The sequence below is a fragment of the Cupressus sempervirens genome, chromosome 6 (genome assembly GCF_028749045.1).
Source record: "Cupressus sempervirens isolate cs-2001-9-10 chromosome 6, ASM2874904v1, whole genome shotgun sequence".
Lineage (NCBI taxonomy): Eukaryota > Viridiplantae > Streptophyta > Pinopsida > Cupressales > Cupressaceae > Cupressus > Cupressus sempervirens.
This window is the reverse complement of record NC_143123.1, coordinates 277,488,871-277,515,354: the sequence shown is the minus strand read 5'-3', so window position 1 is coordinate 277,515,354 and position 26,484 is coordinate 277,488,871. Positions and strand designations below refer to the sequence as shown.

The 26,484-nt window shown below is 36.0% G+C and overlaps 1 protein-coding gene across 4 annotated transcripts in view; it reads right to left on the bottom strand.

Moving 5' to 3' along the window:
• The window catches only part of LOC149552303 (exportin-4 protein), a 222,748-nt gene that overhangs the window by 142,288 nt on the left and 53,976 nt on the right, over positions 1–26,484 (bottom strand). For 3 of the 4 annotated variants that reach the window (XM_089787824.1, XM_089787825.1, XM_089787826.1), the window contains exon 5: positions 15,589–15,631. In XM_089787824.1, coding sequence (XP_089643950.1) covers positions 15,589–15,631 — 43 coding nt within the window. Of the gene's footprint in view, positions 1–15,588; positions 15,632–19,240; positions 19,320–26,484 lie in introns of those variants that run through there. The other variant, XM_089787827.1, reaches the window with a different exon arrangement.

The window sequence follows — 26,484 nt, the reverse complement described above, 5'->3', positions numbered from 1 at the left end:
TTGGTCTATCAACTCTTCCTACACTCAATTATCTACAGATGTCACTAAATTTAATAATACCATTGCAAAAGGCTGGCTTTTCAAATCCAAGAGAGGGGGTTCCCACCTTCCATGTCCACTAACTAAAGAACATATGATCCCTGAGATTAAGAACGTCATTACCCTACTGAATAGAGTGAAAGGGAACCCGCATATCTTCCATTAGGAGAATTGGATGTACTTCTTCATCCAAACAATCTTGGGAGAAGATAGATTTATCGACTAGGCAGATATCATAGCTACTACACTGCAAGAAGAACTTTCTCAAGTTTCGGGGATTTCTGATTTTTATATGTCTTCATATTTGTTTTACATCTTGGAATGTGGTAGAGAATGGAAGGGTTTACCACACTTAGACTGGAATCAAAGCATGCTAATTTATGAGTACTATCCTCTCTTGCAGAAGAGTAAAAACCCAGAGGGTTTCAAAGTCGTTCAAGACACTTTCTTGGCTAAATTAGTGTTTGAATTGTAAGGGAAAGAGAACGCGAGGATAACAAAAGAAGTTGCTCAATTGATTGATATCTATGGTAGTTTCTTTACCCAATTTCCAAAGTTCACCTACCTCAGGGTTGGAGGATATGAAGGAAAGCCTCTTAGGTTACCTCGACACTGCCTGGATCGTTTTGTGTTGATCAAAATATGTAGACAATTGGCAATGGTCAAAAAGAATTGTAAAAGGCTTTGGCTACACTTTCTCTGTTCAACTCGGGCATTACAAATGCAAGGCAATCCAAGATGCCCTTAAGCTTAGAGTTGAAATCAAATCCCTGAACCTATTAACCTATTCTACTAGACCTAACTTTGACAGTCAAGAATTTTCCCTAAGGTACTTCGAGCTAGGTCCCTCTACTCTCCATGTTCCCCATTTAGAAGATTTTTGGGCTAACTATCAAGATGATTTTGAGGTTAGGAAGAGGTTATGGTCTAGATTGTCGCTAGGATGGATCAAGGATTTTGGTCTCCCACTAGATAGCTCTAGAGTAACTGATGGAGAAAATGAGGAAATTGTTGACCCAGCTAACATTGAGCAAGTGGAAGCTTACCCATTGTCGGAAATTGATTGGACAATACCAGAGGAGGATAACCTGCATATAAGAACCTTGTTTGTCCTAACCAAAACAGAACAATGGCTAATAAGCAAGAGGCAATCAAAATCAGTGGCTCATAGTGTTCAAAAGGTCCATGCTAGCCCCATTTCACCCTTAGCTGTTCTTGGTACTAATGAAGTTCTTCCTTCTCCAAGTGCAAGAAAACTAAAGTAAAGAGTTGAACCTGAACTTTCTGTTCAAGGTTCAGTTCATCTTCCTCCTCCTGTCAAGTGGACTCGCTCTCGTAGCAGAAAGAAACAGGAACAGACAAGTAGCTTGAAGGAGACTTGTGATAAGTCAATAACAATTGATCTTGAATTAAGAGAAGAAACCTTTGTTGGAGCCCCAAGTGGTGAGATAGAACAAGGGAATCAACAAGTAATAGAGGGAGCAAAAACTTTAAGTTCAATGGTGCTCAGTTCATCACCCATGCTACAAACTCCTAAGGAGAATCCTTTCGTTCCTAATTGGTTAGAGTTGTCTGTGAGTAAGAAAAGAAGCATAGTGCCAGCAACTCTCCCAGTGTGCGATATGGTAAGCAAATGTCTTGGGAAGACTCCCAAAGCTAAAAATATGAAAATTGAGACTATACTGAATATTGATGAGAATATAGGAAAGTGGTTAGCCGAAGTGATGAAACCAATGGCTGATAAGGGCATAGATGAAATACTGCCCCAAGATTATACAGCTAAGAAAACCGTCCTTGGTCCTACTTCTAGGGCGCCATATATGAAGATATGGACTACAAGGAACTCTAGGATTTCCCACCCCATATGGAAGGATCAGAGGGATAAACTGGAGCTAAAGCAGTCGCTACGAAAAATAGTTGAATATATTCATGAAATCAAAAACCCAAATACAGAAGCTTTGCCTACTGCCATTTTTGTCATCGATGTTGAATCTCCCCTAAATAAGATTTTTATTGAACAAGTCAAAAGGCATCGTTCCATTTCCCAAGCCTATGGTGAGTGGTTGAACGCAGTTCATGCCCAAGTAGCCAGTTATTTCTCCCACTTTACAAATACTAATGCAAGAGCTGATAAATTGATGACTACCCTAGAACCAAAGATGAATGCATGGGAATCTGAAAAGATTAAGTGGGATGAGTATGTCATCAACATTTTAGAGGTTCAAGAATATGGCATAGACAGGTTCTGGAATGAAAATTCAAAAGCTAAGTTTGATGCTGATTTTTTGTTCATTGCCAGAGCTAACCTGGAATGGAGGAACATAGTGATTAAACAGGGATTAGAAGAATGCTCTAAACTATCAAAAGAATTCCTAGCGGCTGATATTAAATGCATTGACATCAAAATCATGGAAAATGAAGATCAGAATGGAAAACTCCCGAAAGAGGTGGAAACAACCTTTTTCTCCAAGGTCAAGTTGTTGAAGGAAACAAGTGAAGTTTGGATCAAGGACTTAAACATTTTCGCAAGAGCAAATTCTATGATGATCATCTACACCAATCATTTGGATGTACAAGATAAAAAGCTTGATCATATCTACAGGATTATGAAAATGTGGAAGCTTCGCCTGAAGCAGCTAGGCATCCCACAACAACAGGAATTGATTGGTTTCCTCGCAGCGCACAAGGCTTGGAAGGAAAGCAATAGCGGTTGTTCTAACTCCCAAGACCCTCGTGCCAATAACAGCGAGACAACTAGAGCTTAGGAAATGATCAAGAGGCTACCTATCTTATTTTCCTGTTTTTAGTTAGCTTTGCTTGAAAACTCTTTCCGTTTAAACAGTTGGCAACTCCTTAAGGAGTTAGTTTTTGAAACTAATTCGGTTAGCCTAGCGTGGCTATATTTGTTATGTTTTGATCGACCTGAAGGATCGGCTCTCTGGACTTAGAATTTTATTTTGCTGATTAAGTTAGTAGTTGTTTCCTTTTTGTTAAATGGGCAATAAAGTTGATGATAATAGAATTGATCGTATTGTTATTTCAGGTGCATCTCTTTGATAATCATGTGATTATCTTGATTGATGGTGGTTTCATAAAAAATTCCTTTCTACATAGATGTTGTTTCATTGACTGTGCTCAAGTTATATTTTCCTTTTATTTAGTTTGGTGAGCCTGATCACAATCTGTAATCTTTAAGTATGTGTCGTATGGCATATATCAAATATTAATTGCTCAATATCCAGCATTCTTTTGTGTTTATGAGAGGATATTTTCACTTTCCTTAAGTTCTTTCAGGTCAAAAGAGCAGATGTTATAATTCATTTACAAAATGAGTTGTATTGATAAATCATTGTAGAAGGGAATTGTGCCTTTAAACATAGAGAGTCTTTGCAAGTTTTCAAGATTCATTTGTGGTGAAAGTTGTTTTTCTATTAATATAAACTGAAATAACTGGGAGGGAAAAACTATTCACTAACACAAACATTCCCTATGAGTCAATACAAGTTGTTATCTTACTCTACTTGGTGATATAATATCTTTGATTGGTCAACAAAATCAATCTATCTTCCTTGCTAATCAATATTGTATAGTCCTTACCTACCTTTGTCGATATTCATATGATCATATTGTGCTTGCAACATGCTTCCCTTGGGAATGATCCTTCACGTTACCATGATCCTTTGACTCCATCAATTGTATCATGTAGTCAACAATATTCAAATCATGATTATGGCCATCAATCATTATCATCATACTATTCACTATTATCTATAATTTTTGTTGTGTCATTGTGATTCTTTAAGACGCTATTGCTGAAGTTGGTCTGTAATAAAATGTTTCATTGTTCATCCTTGGCGCAATAAACATGGACTATGTATTGCCTCAGTATTATAGCACCCGTCACTCAATCTATGTATGTTGTTCTTGTTTTCCCAATCGTTTTTATTAATCATTAATGCTTTATGCTTTCAAAAAATGAGATCCAACAAATTTGTCTTTCAGCAAATTTTGTTCTGACTTATTTTGTGTTTATTGTATGAGATAATTGGGTATCAACAACTTGGGATCATGTTAATAACACGTTAAAAATATGTAAATAGCACATTATAAAATATTAAAAAATTATATACATATTGAACATGGCATGAATAAAATTAAAGAAATTTATCTTCAACAATTCCAACCTCGAGAAAGTCCTAAAATTTTCATGTGACATTTGGTGGTTTGTCACAAATATCTAGATCTCCTCACCCTCTTGGTATATTTCTTTCACCCACTCTATTTGAGTGTTAGGTGTGCAAAACAAGTGCTCATATCTTTGGTCATCCAAACTACCTATAGCCCTACAAATTTTTGCATTTTCAGTAATGACTTGGACCACAATCTCATAACCCACCATCTCTATGGACTCGATGAGATTTTTGGAAATGAGATCAATGTCTTTGATTTGCTCCTCACAATCAACCATCTTAAAAAACACTGGTCGCTTAGGGCACACTGCATTAACATTCATTAATGGATGGCTTTTGCAATCCATACATCAAAAACAATGGAAATTTTTTATTCAACCCAAGAATCTCTAATTTGTTTCAATGATGTCTACAGCATTCTTCTATCTTCCCAATAAGGTGATGCATACCTTTTCATACCCAAGACTTGTGAAACCAGCAAGTGCACTATTAATTGTTGGCACCATTTCCCACCAATATGATGGTCTCACCAAGTTGAAAGGGCATAGATACAAAGTGTATCCTTTTGTTCTGCAATATCTCTTGCTTTCATTTTAAATGCCTTGTCCATAGGACCTATTTTGTAGGTAGGATTATCTACTTCATCTTGCATAGCATGTATTTGTAAGAAGGGTTGTTAGGGGCCACTACTAATAGTGGGTAAAGTCATCGTTTTTAGCTGTTGCCTAAATAAGTGGATTTCTAAGTTCTGACACTTGGTCTTACATAGGTGGTTACTCAAAAGGAGTTGATATTAGTCTTATTGTGCTCAAAGGAGCTCATATTGATCGTATGTTGATGCTTGTAAGAGCATAATATTTGTAAATGATTAACCACTCAAAGAAACGATCATCAAAATATGAGTCAGCAAGCAAGGTTGGGAAATTAAATCAGTTCAGAGAAGCTTGTGTGGCATTAAAGGCTTTATTTAGTTATGTTCGGTGGATAATTTGCAACTAACAGTTTCTAAGGATCAATTGCAAAACAGTTGTTCCAGCCACATGTGAGACACAATCTCTCCTACTTCTAAATGAAGGCTCCCCCCTCTATTGCTACGGGAATCAATAAAACACTTAATTAATATTTACACTGAGCTAAGTGAGGGTAGGACATTCATCCTATTCTCTTGTTTAATAGTAGATGTTACTATTATAAAACAATCTTTAAGCAATAGTTTAATTTACTTACAAAGTATCTATTGGAGCAACAATTCCGATAAACAAAAGATAAGACATAAGAATTATCTTCAGCATACCAACATTTTATGTAACCAAGGAACTCAGAAAAGCTCAAAGTCCTTCCATGGCCCCTTATGAGATTTCAAGAATAAGAATAAAGCATGTGTGCAGCTCAAAATCTCCAACACATATTCTTTCTTGCATGCACAAACAAAGCAAATGAAGCAGCACAAAGTCTGAGAGCTATTCTCTTGTTTGAGCATCCTATTTTAATTTCAGACTTGGTAAGCAACTTAAATTCTGCAAGATCAAATCTGAAACCAAATTATAACTCTAAACACAATATGCAGCTCAAAATCTACAAAATTGAGTTGAAGTCCCTCTTGAACAAAAGCATAAACTCGCAATCAACACAAGAAAATGTCATCACATTATAGTTTGGATTGGCACAAAGTCTCAAAATAATCTACCTCTTTTATTAAAGCAATTTAATTTATATCCAAACTCAAAGTCTTAAGAGTGCATATCAAACTAGCAAAGTTTCATTCCCTTGCCAAAGATAAAAATTATAATGAGGCTCCCTCTTATACATAGTTAAGGGGATGAGAGAAGGTGGGAGAAACCCAACAAACTTTGACCTATTCCCCAACTAACTTTGACTTATTTGAACTGCAAGTCCTAATGTACTTGACCTATTATTTGATTACATGCAATGACTTTACAGGTGAAAAGGTCACTTGCAATTACAACTTACATTACATGTAAGTTGTAAATTGCATGATGAAAATAAACATGTAATTTGCAATAACAAAAATTAGAAAATGCATGATGAAAAAAAACCAAGTGCTTGACAAGATACGACTCCACTACATCATCCTCAATCAAAGAGGCCTTCCTATCACTAAATTGCCAAGTGTCGAAAATCTTTGAATCTATATATAAGTGGGAACATCTACACTTGACCTCTGCATTTGGTGGCATCAACAAATTACTGATTTCATTCTCACAGATGACTGGAAAAGAGTTCACGCTCCCTCTTATTGGTTTGCAACTACCTGCTTGAAATTGGTCTTGAAAACAATCTATCACCTCAATCATGTTAACACTTTTTCACCTCCTTGTAGACTTCATCATGTAGTAGCTCTTGCTTCATATCCTTCTGCAAAATAGGATCAATGAGGAATTTTGGGTTTTCCAGTGGGCATTGTAGGTAGATAAAGCATATGCACTTGATGTCAAAATGGTGCATTTTTATTTGCAAATGCATATATAATGGAACCCCACTTTTTCTACTTCTAATTGGGGTTTTGAAATCAAATTACAAGTGTACTAGGGAAGGTTTGTTGTTTGCACTCAGGTTTTAAACTCTGACTATGAGTAGAAAAGAGTCTTCATTTAGCTTGAGAAACACTTGCAATAATCGGGTTATACAAACCTGGATGCAAGTAGGGAAAGACTTAGCTTTTTCTTGGCAAAATGAACTCATAATCAAGGTTTTAAAATCCTATTGCAAATGGGAAAGAAAAACATTTTTGAAGTTCTTGCTTGGGGGAAAAACTTGCATCATTTTTTTGGAAAGAACTCGTATTGTTATGAGATCAGTACACTCAAACTTTCAAACGCAAGAAACTTTACAAATTTGAAAAATATTTGCCAAAAAGCATAAACACAAACATATATACAAAAACAAAACAAAACATATATACAAAAACCCTAGGAATTTCTAAGCAAAGATGAAAAAGCTTCAAAAATTGCTCTTCAAAAATAAAGAATGTGCAAATAAAGAAAGTCATACCTCTTTTGAGAAATCAAGAATACAATTAGAATATTGTTTTGAACTTGAAAAAAATCCCAAAATCCTTGCTTATTTGAATCTAGAAAGGGATCTTCAAACCATAATTCAAAATATCAGATATATCTGCAATAAGTCCACTTATTGCGATATTTTTTTGGCTCCTAAGAAGTAATGTAAGCTTATCTTGGATAAGTTATAGCAAAGAAGTTTCAAAATATTGCCAAGAATTTGGTAAAATATCGGCAATATTTCTCTATTTTATCACAATAAATAGTAAATTTATCGCTCATAGGTCTGTTATAGGCAAGGATGGCCTAGAAAAACATTTTGTAATGGAGAAAACAGATTTGGGTAGGAGAGTGTAAAGTTTAAGACAGATTTCTATGACAGTACTGATAAATGTATGGTTTTATTTTCAGGTTCAATCTCTGCTGATAAAGGTCCTGATTTGCTCCACAATATGTATAATGATAATGCAAAAATATTGATGAAAAGTTTCTTCAAACTTTGATATTTATATTACCTCCGATCTGCTTGCATTAATTGATTTTGATGCTTGCAATATCGGGCAGTAATAACATATATACAAGGATGGTCAAGTATATTGGTGAATGGGCATGTCTCCAAATGTAGACATGACCATTCACCGATATACCTGATTGGTGGTTTAATCACACCTGATGTTAGTTATAACAAAACTAACCCATTGTTTCAAAGACTTAACAAAGCCCAATGCAAATCAATAATGATCAGAATAGAATGTGATCATACTGAGATCCGATCTCAAATATAAACAAAATATATATGCACAGTCGGTTCTATTTATAGTTATCATCATGATTAATGCAGATTATATTTGTGCATATATACATATCAATATGCAAATCATATATACACACACACACACACACACACACACACACACATATCAATATGCAAATTATATATATATATATATATATATATATATGCAAATCATATTGATATATATATATGAATATATTCTCATATGATCAAAGATATTGTCTTAACCGAAGCTACATGACTTAACACTCCCTCTTAGCTAGGGAAGACAAAGTGCATATGAATTCTTCTCATTATGAGAAGTAATATCCTCTAGATATTTTGGGAAGATTAAGTCTCATGATATTCTTTCAATTATGGTGTGTACGCAGATATCAAGTCTCATGATATCCACCTTAAAAGATCATGGCATATCCATCGATATTAAGTCACATAATATTCACCATGAGTTTAAACATATTGATCTTCAATAGATATCAAGTCACATGATATCCATCAACATGCTCTTTTAGCTATCATGACTTTCCAAGAATATCAAGTCACATGATATTCATCATAATAGTAATCTAATAATTTAAAGTCATCACCTTATATTATTAGAGTCAACATTTCAATATAAAAGATTGTCTCCTTTTAATACTGAACATAGGGTAGGCCTATGAGTCATAGTCACACATATGACAAAAGAGCTTACACTTTAAACATCTTTATTAAATAATACAAATTTACAAATTTTGAGACTCGATCTCATTAACTTACATTTCAATCAAGCCAAGTTTCTTTCTGAAATGATCAACCTTCACTTTAGGAAGTGCCTTGGTAAGAATGTCAGCTGTTTGACCACCTATATTGATATATTCCAACTAGATAGCTCTTCTTTCCACCATGTCTCTTACATAGTGGTAAGGAATTTCTATATGCTTGAATCTATCATGAAATACCGGATTCACAAATAACTCGATACAACTTTGGTTATCACAATGAATAGTGGTAGGTTTCGTAGGCTCACCAAACAAGTTAGAAAACAACTTCCGAAGCCACAGTGCTTCTCTAGCTCCCATTGTTGCTGCAATATACTCAGCCTCAATAGAACTCTAAGCAACTGAAGCTTTGCTTTCTGCAGATCCAAGAAATCATAGCTGATCCTAAACTAAAACAACATCCCAACATGCTTTTCCGGTCTTTCACACTTTCGGCCCAATCAGAATCAATGTATCCATGTAACTCCAAGTTGGTATTCTCATATTTAAGTCCATACCCAATAGTACCTTGGAGATACCTTAATATATGCTTCAAAGCAACAAGATGAATCTCACAAGGTTCACACATGAACTAACTTAATGCATTCACAGCATAGCAAATGTCAAGTTGAGTATTTACAAGATACATCAAGGACCCAATTATCAGTCTGTATAAAGTGGGATCAACTAGTTTGGATTCAGCACTTGCTTCCTTTAGCTTGCGTAAGTTGGTTTCCATAGGTGTAGACATAGGTCGATAGTCCCACATTCCAAATCTTTTCAAAATATCAATAGTATACTTCTTTTGATGTAGAAAGATATTCCCAGACTTCTAACGTACTTCCAAACCAAGAAAGTAATGAAGAATTCCTAAGTACTTCATTTCAAATTCAGAAACCAAATCTTTCTTACACTAATTAATGAGATGTTCTTCCCCTGTAATTAGAAGGTCATCAACATAAAGAATTAGAATTAGCATCACCTTTAGTTACCTTGAAGTAAAGATTTGGATCAGCCACATTCTTGGTGAATCCAAGACTTAAAAGGTATTTGTCAATCCTTTCATACCAGGCTCGGGGAGTCTGTTTGAGTCCATATAGAGCCCTCTTCAATTTACATACATAAGAGGTAGCATCATGTGTCACAAACCCTTCTTGTTGTTCCAAGTATACTTCTTCCTCGATTTTTCCATTAAGAAAAGTAGTTTCTACATCCATTTGATGGATTTTCCAACCTTTGGTTGTTGCAATGGCTATTACAACTCTAACTGAGGTGTACCTGGCAACTAGTGCAAAAGTTTCTTCAAAGTCGATTCCTTCCTTTTGAGGAAAACCTCTAGCCACAAAACGAGCTTTATATTTTTCAATGCTGCCATCTGCAGCATACTTAACTTTGAAGAGCCATTTTGAAGACAACGGATTTTTCCTTAGGTCTAGGAACTATATCCCAGACATCTTTTTTAGTATAGACTGATATTCTTCCACCATTGCATCTTTCCAAGCTTGATGTTTAAGTGCTTCAGAAGTACTTCAAGGTTCAGGTTTTGCACTCTTACACATGAAAGCATTGTATGTCAATTTTCTAGGTCTCCTGCTTTCTCGAAAAGTCCCTGAAGGTATTCCAAATCCATCTCCTTCCTGTATAATTTTCCTTGCCCAAAGTGGCCTTTTTGAATGATCAAGACTCTCTTCTTGAGTCTCAGGAGGGATCTCGCATTCATTTGAAGTCTCTTCAGGGGTCTCCCATTGAATCTCAGAAGCAAGAGTCTCTTCTTGGGATACGTCAATTGTATCTAGTTCATCAGAAGATTTGGCTCTTATGAAGGCAATGTCTTCCTCAAAAATGACATCTTGCTTGGTTCTATTTGTTTCTATCCAGGTATGTAGACTCTGTATCCTTTTATTGTTTCACTAAAACCAATAAGGATACCTATTATTCCAAAAGGTTCTAACTTTGTCCTCTTCTACTTAGGTTCATGAACACACACAGGACATCCAAATATCCTTAAGTGACTCATGTCAGGTTTCTTTCCAGAAAATACTTCTTTAGGGGTCTTATTGTCCAAATATGAGTGAGGACATCTATTCTGAATATAGACTGTTGTATTAGATGCTTCAACCCATAAAGACATACTCAAGTTTTGATCAAAAATCATAGCCCTAGCAGCTTCTACAATAGTTTTGTTCTTCCTTTCAGCAACTCTATTTTGTTGAGGATTGTAGGGGACTGTGAACTCCCTCTTAATCCTAGCAAGTTTGCGAAAATCTTCAAATATTTCAGAAGTGTACTCTTTCCCATTATCTATTCTCAGAACTTTAATGTTCTTTCCGAAGGAGTTCTCAGTGACTGTTTTGAATTCTTTAAACTTAGAAAGAATCTCTTCAGATTCTTTGCACTTAAGGACGTATATCCATGTCTTCCTTGAAATATCATCAACAAATATCACATAGTACAAGAAACCTCCTATAGATAGTAAAGACATGGGTACACATAGATCAAAGTGTACTAGTTCCAACACATCTTTGGTTTTGCTCAAACTATGAGGAAATGACTTTTTAATGTTTTTCCCTAAGGCACAACCTTTGCAAGATTCATTGTGAATATGGCTTAATTTGGGCATTTGGTTACTAACTTCTCCATTGATGTTAGGGCACGAAAGTTGATATGACCTAATCTTCTATGCCATATTTCATTTGAATCTGAAGTCTCTTGTACAAGTGCAAGGTTTGTCTTAGTGCATAGCTCATATAAAAGTCCTTGTCATACTCCTATTGTTAGAGCCTTCTTTATGGTTGAATTCTTAGGCCAAGCTAGTACCTTACCTTCCAAGAATGCAATTTTATAACCATCATCTTCAAGTGTAGATATAGATATTAAATTCCTTTTGATACCTGGTACATAAAGAACTCCAGAAAGTTGAATAGAACTTCTAGATTTCAATTATATTGCACAGGTCCCTATTGCTTTTACGGAATGTATAGAATCATCACCAATTGTAACTTCTTCATTTGTTTCTATTTGCATGCTTTCTAGGTTATCTTGATATCCAGTGATGTGTCTTGAAGATCCGCTGTCAACTATCCATGTATTAGATTTGGTTGAAATTTGTCTAGACAATGCTGAATAGAAGGCATATTTCTCAAATTCATGTCCTTCGTTTGACTTATCAGATTTTGCAAATAACGCTTGAGGTTTAGATCAATCAAGACAATTTATAGCATAATGTCCACATCGATCACATCTGAAACATTGAATTTTGGGCAAGTCTTTCTTCTGTTTAGATTGTCCTTTTCCATGAAAGTTTCTTTTCCTTTTGTTGTTCTTCTTTCCCTTCTTATGAGATTTTGTGTTAAGAACTTAAACGTCTTCATCTAGGGTTTTGTGTTATCCCTTAATCGTTAATCTCATTTCTTCTTGAAGACAATCTGATCTTAAACGATCTAGTTTTGGGATTTTAGATCTAGCACTTATACCTTGTACAAAAGATTCCCAGGAGTTTGGAAGTCCTCCTAACGCTATTAAGGATAATTCCTGATTGTCAATCTCATAACTGAGTGCAGATAATTGATCTCTTAAATCTGTGATTCTCATGAAGAAGGCATTTATAGTTTCTCCTTTATTCGTGCTAATATTATTTATTTTCCTTTTAAGAGCAAGTTTTCTACCTGTATTATTGATTATGAATGCATTTTCACGAGCTTGAAACATACGATATGTTGTTGTATGTTTTGCCACAATAGGTACTATGTGATCTCGAACAGCATCCATAATTATCTTCACGGCTTTTTCATTATTCTCGATCCATACTGATTTCTCAGATCATCTTTAGGTTCCTTTTTATCTTCTCTTACAAAAGATTCCAATTTGTTTTCTTTTAATATCATCATTATACGAAGTTTCCAGGATTCGAAGTTATCAGCACTTGCAAAGTGATGTTCGAATCTCAACATATTTGTCATCTTTGTAGAAAGAATGGACTGTAAATTTAAAGTGAAATCTGATCCTTATAAACTTAATGCGATCTCTCCTTAGCCTCGCTCTAATACCATGTAAAGTTTAAGACAGATTTCCATGACAGTTCTAATAAATGTATAGTTTAATTTTCAGGTTCATCTCTGCTGATAAAGGACCTGATTTGCTCCACAATATGTATAATGACAATGCAAAAATACTGATGAAAAGTTTCTTCAAACTTTGATATTTATATTACCTCTGATCTACTTGCATTAATTGATTTTGATGTTTGCAATATCAGGCAGTAACAACATATATACAAGGATGGTCAGGTATATGGGTGAATGGGCATGTCTCCAAATGGAGACATGACCATTCACCAATATACCTTATCGGTGGTTTAATCACACCCGATGTTAGTTATAACAAAACTAATCCATCATTTCAAAGACTTAACAAAGCTTGATGCAAATCAATAATGATCAGAATAGAATGCGATCATTACTAAGATCTGATCTCATATATAAACAAAATATATATGCACAATCGGTTCTATATACAGTGATCATCATGATTAATGCAGATTATATTTGTGCATATATACATATCAATATGCAAATCATATATATATATATATATATATATATATATATATATATATTCTCATATGATCAGAGATATTGTCTTAATCGAAGCTACATGATTAACAGAGAGAAAGGGGAAAGATGAGAAAGAATGTTCCACCAGGATTGGAAAAACAATTTTTTATCTAGAAAAGTAGATTTTCAGTTCTTGATATTTTCCCGAGAAGTTTCCGACTTATCTTCAACATTTGCCAATATCTTTTTTGGCCCTCAGCAATAAGTTTTTGATAACAATATTTTGGACTATGCTTCAAATCACTGCTATATAGGCAAGCAAAAATTGACGAAATCCCTTCACAATCAATGTGTTTTCAATCTTTAAGAGTTCCTTGACAAAGTTTGAAAATCAAAATGCTTGAATGTAGCAAATCCAAAGAACCATTCGACTCAAAAAATTGGGTTCGAAATTGTATTTGCAAGTCAAATTGTATTTGCCAAAAATGGTGACTTGCGGGCACAAAACGTGGTTTATTTTGAGGAATACAGACAAAGAATGTTTTGGATTTTCCCTAGGGCAAACTTTACATTTGATGTTGTGATTCAAAGATAAATTTTTAACCGAAACCTATGATAAAAAGAACAGGTCAGGGTTTGTTGGCAACATTCCAAGTGCTAGGCTCTTGAAAGAAAAACAATGTATGCGATAAAGCATCAAAAACTTGATACTACATATGCTAAAAACGATCCTTTTTGTTCAAAACACTGGCTTAGAGGAGCAACATCAGACTTCTTCATTTTTAAAAGCTCGACTCTAGATGAATGTCTCTTTAAAATACCTATTCTCCTTGATCTTTGCAAATAATATTTTTTTAAATCAATCAAGCTTTGTTGACAATATTGAAGTATAGTTGCTCAATTAAAAGCCTAACTACATATGATCACCTTTTCAAAACCTGTAATAAACTTTAAAAAAACGACTACAAGCTATGATTAGGTGCAAAAAAGCACTTGTAAGCATAGTGTCTAAGATAAAGTAAAAGGATAAGTCATCAGTCTTTAAATGCCCAATTACAGAGTTTAATGCTTTATAAAAATACATACCTTTCACGAATGCCTTTAAATGGGGCATTTTAAATGCTCTTGCAATTCGAAAAAAAATTAAGAAGACAAGTAAAGAGCTTGAAATCAAGCTTTAATAGCCCAATTGTAAGGATCTAAAACAAAGATTTATAAAAACCACTTGAAATCAAGGTTAAAAAGCCTAATTACAAGTACCTTCAACCTTCATTTTCTCTTTAGTTATAGCACATATTTAGGCCTGTATTAGCTCAAAACAACCAAGATTCAAAAAGAGAAAGACCTACAACGCAAAAGAAAAGAAAGACAATCAATCCAAACAAGAATAATCAAACAAAGACTCAAGATTTCCTAAAATCAAGCACTTGTAGCTAGGAAAGAAAAACCCAATTTCGAAGGAAATAAATAAAAAAATCGACAAAAATCTTTGACAATGGCATTTGTAGGATGACAAACTTAGGCCAATTCAAGGTATGATAAATTGCCTTCAAAAAACATCTTAGGAATACTTTACCTTGGAGAGTTTAAACTACAAATCTATGAAAAAAGTTGTGGTGTTGCCCAAATTCAACGAATACAAAATTGTAGACAAGTTCTAACTCATCCAACGTGACTAATCACATAATATTTGAGGGTCTTCTAGAAAGGGTAATGAAGCTAATGCCAATAAGCATCAAAAGGTCAAAGATGGGTCACCTCATCATTTTCATTTCTGTTTGAGAAACTTCCAAATAAGGGAGGCCTCAGCAATATGATGATAATCCAAATAAGAGAAGAAAAGGAAGAAAACCTATATCTCCACTAGCATAATAGGAAAAAGGAAGGGAGAAGCAAAAAATTTCAAGATAAAAACATTCCAAAAGTTATTAAAGAATATAAGAAGAAATTTGGATGCCCCAAATGCCAATTCGGTGTGGAGTAATCAAAAAACACTTGTCCTAATTGTGTTAAACCTAATGCATTGTCCATTTCTACTTATTTGTAGACAATAAAAGTATTTATTTTTTCCTCCTATCAATAACTAAAATGCAGCTGTGGAGATTTTACAATAAATTTTGAAGATAAACAATTTGGTGAAAAACACTAAAAGGAGCATATAGTAATGGATCATAGTGAAACATCATTTAAGCTATCATACGAAGCTTCAATGTCCATACACATTAAAATACATCACACTTTCTATTGTACCTCGTTGAAAAATGCTTCTTTTTCCACCTCAACAAATTCAATCCTGCAAAAGGATGAACAATGTAGATCAAAAAGAATATAATATAACATCATCATCAAAATATCTTAATTGGACACTACAAAAGTTCTCACAATGTCATCTTAAGAAACACAAAAACTAGCATAGCTTCATTTTGAACATAAAAATAAATATCAATATTTTGTATCAACTTCATGTGTGACATTGATAGCATATCAAACGCTTAACATTTAGCTTTGCCAATACAACTAATACATCCCTTTTATTTTCTAAAAGCCTTTTCCAATCACTTGCTTGTTCTTCAATGCATATCATCTATTGGACTCAATCCTAAATTTTGTCATCCACGTCTCAGCATTAATATCATCTAAAGTACACATTGAACTATTAATATTATTTCATCTTCTTTAGAAAATATTATAATTGGTTTTAACTTATATTAAGGCAGGAGTTCCTCTATGAACCATCTATTTTTTGCTAAGCCAAACCCTACACTACCAATATGATCATCAATGTCTTTGAAATTTTGTAGCATTCCACGCAAATGTTTCGTTATGAAAATCCACCTATAATTCCCTCCTAGACACCCACAAAAAAAAATTGCGTCGATGCCCCACACTTCTGAAAACCCTTAGGGGCTTTTTATGCATTTCCCCTAGGAATTATTATACATTTCCCCTATAATTAGGAAAGTGCAAACACCTTAGGATTTCTATCAATGACCCCTTGCGTGCTGGTATATCCCAATTGACATTAGGTTTTTTTGGAACACTAAAATAACATACTTTTAAATTTAGTTAAAAAATCATTTGAATCCTAAAAGCAAGACCCACCAAGGATTCCTAACCTATCACAACCACCAGAAGCCTAATTTGATTTCATTTTTAAAAATGCAAAAAGATATAAAAAAATGAAAGAGAGAGCGCACAGACGGAGGGATTTCAGAAAAAGATGGGCATCATTTTTGCTCGTTGCTAAGTATTCATTGTTTAATATTTATCATTTCTTTCCTTGTTATTATTCAAAAGATTTTTCAGCTAAATTTTTACATGATCTGATTTTTCAAACACATTGAACCAATGACTGGTTTGTATTGTTCCTATGTTTGATGTGTTAGAAGGTCTGATTTCTCATTTCTTACTGATATTGTACAATTTTAAAAGTTAACGTCATATTCCGTGAAAGCATGACGTACTTGGATATGTTACAATTAAAGAGACCAAAATGATGTTGCATGTGCTACAGGCTTAGACAAATTGCTCCAAGGAAAGCAGTGTAATCAGTGTTCTTGTTGTAATAAAAACGGACATAGGAGAGAAATTTGTTGCGATCTACATCCTTGTAGCATATGTGAATTGAGAAACTATTCTGAAAAGATGTGCTGGAAAAGCGAGTGGAAAAGTGAATCTAAAGCAGGTTAAATGCAATTAAATTATGGATGGATTGGAGGATTAAATCAGAAAAAGATTATAGGTATGTTCAAAAAGTTGTACAAACACAAACACTCATATGTTGAAGAGGAATTAAATTTGGCAAGGAAGGATGCATGTGAAAAATAACAGAAAAAAACAGATCATGATGAAAGAAGGGATGACAAGAAATTCTGCCGCTAAAGGAGGTATGGATCATACCACAGTAAAGAAAGTGTGGATAAAGAAAACGTGTAAGGGCAGTATATGTGGAGGAAGGAACAAATGGCAGATAGATACTGACATCAAAAGATAAGTTGAAAAGGATTAAAAAGGTTAGCATTTCTAAACATTTGTTCCATGTATATGAAATAAGTTGTGGCCAGTCTTGAAGGGAAAAAAGCACCTTAGATAAGATAAATTTATTGATGTCCAACAGAAGACCACAAAAGGTCAAAGGGACTGCCAAGAGAAATAAAGGGGGCCATCTCAGAGCAAAGATACCAAACAGTATCTATCAGAACCCTATCAGTTCTACCCCTTTCTCAACTGGCACAGCTTGATGAAGTTTTTGCAATTTTGTGTTTTTCCGAGAATAAGCTTTTTTGTGCTTTGAAAATATATATAAGTGCAATGAATGAAACCAAATAAACTATCTATTGCAAACCTTGCACAAGAATTCCTCTTATTTGATTTAAGGAAATGATTTTTACATGCAATGATCAATTATGCAAGTAAGGAATGAATTTATTGCAATTATGTAACCTGGTATGAGATCACATTTTTTAATTAATTACTGCAAATTGCTAGCAGCTTGCAATAAAGGAGGGATTTTGTGTAGCCACTGAGATCGTGCTGACGTTTGTGCTTCAAACCCCCACCTGTACCTCTCAAAATACTAGACGTCACCTTCTACAACCCACATGACTTCTCAAGAATGGTGCAGCTACCTTAAAGAATGCCAAATGCTGACTTCTACGGGCGGCATTTGGTAATAGCTGTTCCATCAACGTCTGCACACAATCTGAAATGAGAATTTGATAGAAAACCCCAAATTCTTCACCAATTATCATATCCATGACCTCGTTATGAAGCCATAGCTTCATTGCATAATATCACTGGGTCTTTCACCAATTCAGAGTGCTCAAAGACAAGAAGAATTCACAATTCTCCAAGAGAATACTGAAACCCATAATAAATTAATCCATGAGCCTTCACACATAAGATCCATTAATCACTTAATAGCATTGGCTTTCAATGCAACATTGACTTTAACAAAAACTAATTAACCCCTTGACTTTGATGTCAACTTCCATTATACAATTAATGCCCAGTAATAATGACTTTGGCCCCAATAGAGTTATAAACATTATAATACCCTTTTAATACTTCATGCCAAATCCATTTGCTTTTGAGTTGTCTTTAAAAGCATTAATACATAGTTGCAGCACCCTGGGGGACAAGGGGACGGGGGAATGTGGGGACAAGTTTCCGAGACAAAGGGACAAAGGGGCCTTAATTTGGGGACGGTGGGGAGACCGGGGGGGTTATATATATTATACATATGGTACTTAAAATGCTAGTTATGAAAAGATTTATTGCAATGTAAGATATAAAGATGTAAAAGAGTAAATACTTGAACATTGCATTGAATTGGAACATCAAACATTGAACATAAATAGTCAAATTAGCAAATAGTTAACACCGGGACGTCTCCCCATCCTCAGCGGAGGTGGTGGAATCTAGTGGCACCACTGGGGATGGGGGAACGGAGTCCTCAAGTCCCCGGTGCATGGGGCAAAAAGGGGGGGAACGTGTCCCCGTGTTACTATTCATTAATGCATGTGTTTTTTTCCAAAAAACCAAAAATCCAAATTGGATCAGAATTGGCAAGGCCTACTCGAATCGTGAATCATCTATAAATTGCCTATGAATTGGCTACAAATCGGCAAGGTGAAAAAACCCTCGAAATTCAAAGATTGTAACGATTTAAAACTTATTTCATGCGCCCTTTATTGAATATAACTTAAATAAACTATAACATCATCAAATAGAAGCTAAAGCCTACCATATATAAACAAAGAACATAAACAATAAATTCATCACATACGTAAAAAAAAATTGGTGATTTTTGGTGATTTTTTACCAACTTGACAACTTTTTGGGCTGATTTTGGCGACTTTTAACAAAAATCGCTGATTTATGCGATTCAGGCGATTTTTACCTCAAAAATCAGCGATCCGGTTTGACGAGTCAGCAAAGATCGCCCAGCCTTCCTTGGATCACAAAATCGCCAAAATCACCTGAATCACGACGATTCTCATTACTCTAGTTTTTTCAACTCCCAAGTTGACTTAGGAATCTAGGATAGATAATAAATAGGCCCCCTCATTATCTGATTGAAGAATTATCATTGATGTCAAAGGGCTTCACTAATGTGGATAAGATTGTTAGTACAACTATCACCCATGGTATGAACATGAAATGAAAAAAAGGCTAAGCAATGTGACAAGTTTCAAGAAAATGAATAGGATATTAAGTAAAAGAGATGAACAAGGAATTTGTAATTATATACATGATACAAAAATAATGATTACAACATAAAATATATGTAAACGGATATAATCTTTGAAGGAGAGACTACAGCAAAAGAAAAAATGAATAAAGAGGGCTATAAAATATTATGAAAAGAAGCACTTGTACGTCATTGACATACAGCATACTATGAATCTGCAACAGGCATCCAAGATGGCAGCAACAACTAATAAAATTGAGCAAATATGCAGTAGATATACAACAATTATATATGAGTTGGTTAAAATGTTCAGCACAAAGACTGAATGAAATAAATTGCTCTTCAAAGATACAATAAGGAAACTTGGGTTGTGTTGATAATTTAAATTTTAAACATCCACATCAGCATTCACAAGGAGTCAATTTCATATTGTGGCTTTTCTGTAAATACTAGAAGTCAAAAAGTCTGTATAATATGATCTTCTAAAAGAATGACAAAACAGAGTTGGGTGTATTAAAGGATTGAACCTAAAAGATAAGGCATCAAGAAAATAAGGAAGGAACAGCGATCATATATTCCAGTATAGAAGCGACTATAAGAAGACAAACATTATTGAATGGTTGACTTAATTAGTTTAGTTAATGTTGGGTGGATATTTTGCAACTGACAATTTTTAAGTAAAATCCAGTCACAAAATAGGATAACTAGCCACAGCGTGTGAGACAAAGTCTCTCCTACCTTAAAGGCAAGGCTCCCCCTTCTCACCGTTCCTTGGATCAACTCAAGGTAAGAAAGAAGTTGAGATATATATGAAAGGGTATGACCAATATTCTTTCCTCTTAGCTTTCAGGAAAGAATTCACTTATCCGCATAGTGAGTAATGGGCAAGCTGAAACCTTGAACTACACTTCTATCTAGAGTTGTAAAAGATGATACCGATAAACTAACACTAACTCAAAGGCTAGTTGAAAGCCTACTAGTTTGGCTCAAGTCCGATCTTAATCTACGCTATAAGAATAATCTTTACTATTGGGGCACAAAGACTTCCAGAAGTAAAGAATTCTAACTACTTTGTGAATCAAGAAAGAGATATAAGCTATAGTCAAAGCTTCTAGTCTATATATTTCTACAACCGTTCCCATTCCAAGCTTCGGCTCCGATTGCTTCCAAAACTTTTTAATACTCGATTATCAAGAATGCAAAAAACACATGAATCAAAGATAACAAATGCAAATCACAATCAAAGCTTCCAACTTGCACAAGTAACAATTGCACTCAATCAAAGTTCAGTTTCAATTTGATGGACCCCTATTTTTAGGGGTTCCACTTCATGCACTATCCTTAATCTTTTCAATCTATGATTAATATGGTTGTTTTATTTTGCATGATTGGCGAATTGATCGACTATTTTGATATTATTGCCAATCCTCATTTCTTTCCCTATTCCATTATTAGTATAGGTGCATATTCACAACAGACTTTTGGAATCAGGTAACATATAGAGTGTCATTTACAGGGTTGAAAGTTTTGATGTAAGCTGAAGATGTAAATAGTGGTTTGTCATTAAGTGGAAATGATAAAATATGAGATAAAAGGTACATTTAGTCAGAATACTTCTGAATGAGAACAACCAGATAGATAAACAGACTACCAAACATCGAGAAGTGCTACAGTACTCTCCAGCACATGAATAATGTTTTTCAACATGAGAAATATCTTAAATTGAATCTGATATGAAGTGGGCTTGAGCTCCCCTTTCTTGGAAAATTGTCTGGAATATTGTCTGACAAAAAACACTACCAGTTGTATATAGTTTTCAAGCTTCTCAAACACAAGTGCTCAGCATGCAGATTATACTTGATTGGTGAAGACTTCAAAGACAAGAACTTCAAAATATACTCTGCAAAGTACTTTCTACATGTTCTCTGATCCACCAGTGATGCTCTATAAAGAAACATAAGTCTGAAAGCATACTTGGAAAACAATTTTGGTATCCTCTTAATCTGGACAGAAAATACTATATCAGGATAATAATGGATAATGAAGCAAATGTTTTTTCATTGTAGATCAGATTATCATTTATTTTGTGAAAGGCCAAAAGCAATTGTTAATTGGAACAAGACCACTATGTGTATAAAATTGGCAGAGTGACCATTGAGTATAGTTGTATCCAAATTCTGAATCTTACAGGTCTTTGGAGTACACGTTTTGAAAGGTTGCACATCATATACAACTGCATGTACACCGGTTGAGGATGAGGATCAAACTATGATTCAGAATGTGGTCCAAAGTAGCATGCTCCAGAAAATAGCATGGAAATGGGATTAATAGTATATCTGAATATGTTAAAAGCACCAAACGTATGAAAAGTCCAGAACACCAAACATTTTTTATGGAATCATGCCCGTACAAAGGCACCCGATGATGATAACCATATATGTAAGATATTCTGAGCAGCAGCAATCTCTGAGCAAATAAATTTGATATATGAACAATGTTGGATAAGTATGGAAGGCAATGATGAATTTCCAAACACAAATCAATGAGGGAAACCTACAAAATGGAATTTCATTGAGACAGCAATATGAAAGATGCCATTTCATAGATAGTAAAGGACCGATGTAATTCTTCATGCAAAGAACCGTCAATTATCATTTGATATTTGCTCCAAATTCTCGAGGCCTACAAGTGCAGACAGGAGTTTTGTGTCATATATCACACATATTTCTAACATTACTCTGCTTTTGTTGCAGGTCCAATGAAGGCACATGTTGAAATGAGAAGACCATGCGAATTTGGAGAATAAGTACACGAGTCACCTTCAGAAGGCATAAATTATCTTTGCAGAAAAATATATGGCACTTCACAAGAGTCACCTAGAAGCCTCACATGATAGAGAAAGACCCACGTGAAGAAAAGTTCCACCATCATGATTCAGTGTCATTCATGACATCAAAATACCTACACCTTGATATTGTTCAGAATGAAGTCGAAGAAAAGCAAATGTAGGGAGAGAAGCCCGCACAGATTAAAGATACAAGATATTTTTCATCGCTAGCTTTGCACATGTCGTTGGTTACATTCGAAAGATGTCAAAATGCAAGGAGTAAGGGGCTACGCCAAAGATTTGAAGTGAGAAGATTTATGTATTGAATGAATTATTCAAACTAAATGTGCCACCAATTAAAATATAATAAAATGCCGGTCATATTTAGTCTAGATTATATATTATGTAATTGGCCGGTTATTTGTTAGGAAGAGGTGTGATGGTTAATAATGCCCTTCCATCTTTTATAAATAGACGATGTAAAAAAGAGACAATAGATATTCTTAAAAAAAATTATACCCAAGTTATATATATGCACTGTGATGTTTTATATTCTTTCATTGGCAAATGAAGGAATTTTTGAACTAAGCTTGTGAATTGTGGATTATTGAATAAATTCTTGTAAGAAACATTTATTTTATTTGCTTGAAGCTTTAGAGTTAAGATATTATTTAGTTTCATCCTTTATAATTATTATTTTAATTTTATAAATAATTCATATGATAGCTAAGTGGATGAGATCAATTATAGCATTTTAAAATCGAACATCATAGATATTGAGAAATATTTAATTGTTTCTGAATCTGTCTGGTTTGCCTCTGAATTGTTTACCGTACTGGTAAGGAAATCAACACATACAGACAATGGAACAGAAGAGCAAAATTATATTCGCATATGCCAGACATACATTATGCTTCATAAGATCCGTAATAGAAGACAGAAGATGATTGATGATTTACAATGATCCCAGACAGGATATAAATACTATCCACTGAACCTTCCCGAAGGAGTCTGTCGGCCACAAACATTATATCCGCTACAAACTATTTACCCGTCGGCTACAAAATACAAAACACCGACGACAACAATCATTCCATCGGCTACAGAAACACCATCGGGACCATCCAATCGGCTGACACCATCCCCCCCAAAAAGAAAAGTCATCTCCAGACGACAATTACAAAATATTTGAAACGAATTAACAAACAAAATACATTAACGGACTAATTACAACAAGATAAATCGGCTTCTGTCACATCACTTCCACATTCATCCCGTTACATCTGTAGCCTCTGCTAACACAATACTGTCTCCTCACTGAAGCTAGCCTTGATAGCCACCCATGCTGCTTTCTCTACTTTCAATTCCTCGGTACCCTTAGCCAAGTGTCGTTGCGCTGCCTCCAACTGGATGATTAGCTCCTACCGAGCTCTCTACGCATCTACCAAGACAGCCTCACAGCCAACACCTACTGCAAGTGCCTCTGGTACACAACACTCTATGCCTGCAGCAGCTCCAGGTCTTCATCAACTGGTCAAACTCCCACGACTGATATCCGCAACACTCTTTCCAGTGCCCATTGCTGCTTCCCCTTCCGTTTGGCATCATCTGCTACTCATTCCGAACAACTTGATTCTGTCATCGTCTTTTTTTTTTTCTTTTTTCTTTTTTAGAGAAACCCTCCTGCTACCCTGCAATCTTCTTCTTCCTCTCCACTTCCTAACGTATGGAATAGCTTCCTACTTGCGGCTCTAAGATCTATCATGCCTTTAATAGAGGGCTCCTCCTACTGTTACAAAAGAAATCCTTACTCCGCTAAGAAGGCAAAAGGACACGCCGCAGCTGATCACAAAGTATATTCACACCTTTCCTAAGGAAAACCAAAACACCTGGAAAGAAATTTGCACCGCGGGAGCGTCCGCAGAAGAGGGAGAAGAAGATTATCATCCTTTTCCCGCGGCATCCCCGACTCTCAAATACTGCAGCCCCGAACGCCTGCCTGACAAACGTGCCTTCGCATTCTAGTCATGAGTTCGAGATTCAACTTTGTCATGTGCACTGCAATCATTCTAACCCTGGCGGCAAAGTTTGACAGCTGAGCAATCTCGCCGGAAGGAAGAAAGTAGCAAAAGACTCCGCGGAAGACAGAAGCACCACCACGGGAATTACTTGAACGACCGTCTGCAGAGGAAATCACGCGGAGAAAACAGTCTGTGGTTGTCCCCCAAAGAAGGAAAATGTCCGCGGAGAAGGCAGAGTCGCGGGGACATCTACCCGTGAGGCCATGGATGATGTCCGCAGGACATCCTTCCGCAGGGCCCGGATGATGTTCGCGAACAGGTGCCTGCGGGACAACTTGCCCGCGGCCGCGGACAGTTGCCCGCGGGACATCCTTCCGCAGGGCTGCAGGTGATGTCCGCGGACAGGTGCCCGCGGGACAACCTGCCCACGGAACATCCTTCCGCGGGGCCGCAGGGCCACGGGTGATGTCTGCAGACAGGTGTCCGCGAGACAACCTACCCATGGAACATCCTTCCGTGGGGCCGCGTGATGTCCGCGGGACAACCAGCTCCGCGAGGGGTTGCCCGTGGGCACAATCATCTTCTTCTTTTTTTTCCCTGTTTTTTTTTTTTTTTTGCCCTTTTTTTTTTCTTTTCTTTTTTTTTCTCTTTTTTTTAAAAATTTTTTGACAAAAAATAAAATAGAAAGACAGCACCTCAATTTTGCCTCCAAGTGTTGCCATTCTGCAACGACGACGGAGGCAGTTGGCCATTCCGTAACAGCGACGGAGTCTTCCTGGCACCATATATTTGCAATTTAAATCTGTTGACTACCGGAGGCACCTCTTGCTCATCCAATGTCTCCAATTTTATCACCCGATTGTCATCGACCTCTCGGGTCTAATATGGTCTAGCCCATCTTGCCTTAAACCTTTCCTGTTTGATTTCATCCCGACCGTCGTACTTGAGTACCAACTGCCCCGGCTGAAATCTACTGAGTTTGTCATGCCACGCCTTATGTCTGTTCTGTGTTACCTCCGTCGCCCACTGTGTTTGCGGTCGTCGCGTATCTAGCTTATTTCCTTGTTGTCAGTACCCTTCAAGTAATTTTATGGTGTGATGCGTTCTTTTCCTCTTGTGCGGTCCGTTCACCGTGTACCGAATGGTGGGAACTTTCTTTTTTTCTGGGTCTGTATTGTATGTCCTTTCCTTCTTCAGCTGTAACCTCCTTTGCGTCATCTGCTTCTCTGTATTCCTCCGGACACTCATTTTCCTCCTTTTTCTCACCTTCGTCAACCCTTAGCATATTACAACTCAAAAAGAGTTTGTAGTCTTCTATTTGCCAATGGTAAAGGCCATTCACCGAGTCCAAGTCATCATCGTTCGATCTTTCGTCAAGTCTCAATACTCCTCCTTCGTCTGGTTCCATTCTCTTCTTTCCTTCATCATCACTTTCTAAATCTAACGATGCTGCCTCCTCGCCGACCATTTGTGTGCAGGTCAATTGTGAATCTTTTGCCTCCGTCCTCCATTGATAGGGTATTTCGTTTCCAATCATGTTTTACTTTTGCTTGCACCAACCAAGTCCGTTCAAGAATAGCATCATATCCTTTTCTTTTCAATGGAATGACTACGAAATTCAATAAAAATGGTTGTGTACCAATGGTTACCGATTGCGCTTTCAAGATTCTCAACGGTTTGATTCCATGATGGTCTTCCGTCAGCAACTGGAATGTAGGTGGCCACAGCGTCGGCTTTCCCATCTTCTTCCAAGTATCCTCTGGCAACACATTCACGCCAGACCCTCCGTCGACAATTGTCTCTGTCAGAACATTTTCCAAAATCCCCATCTCGACGACCGTCGGATACCGTCCGGATGTGAGTGCCAGCAGCATTGGGTCTATTGTCATCACTTCCCTACTGTCCCTTCCTGTGTCCTCCGTTGCTTTCGGAAATGGTGCATGATTCAGAATGGCCGTCCGTAACTAGGGCATTCTGAGAAGGAGGTCACTTATCTTGACCGGTATCTCCGTTTGTAAGATCTGTCGTACAATGTTTTGTTCTGCGAAGTTCCTTCCTAAGGTGCCGGTGATGTCCTTCAACTGAGATGTCCCCGCCGACGATGC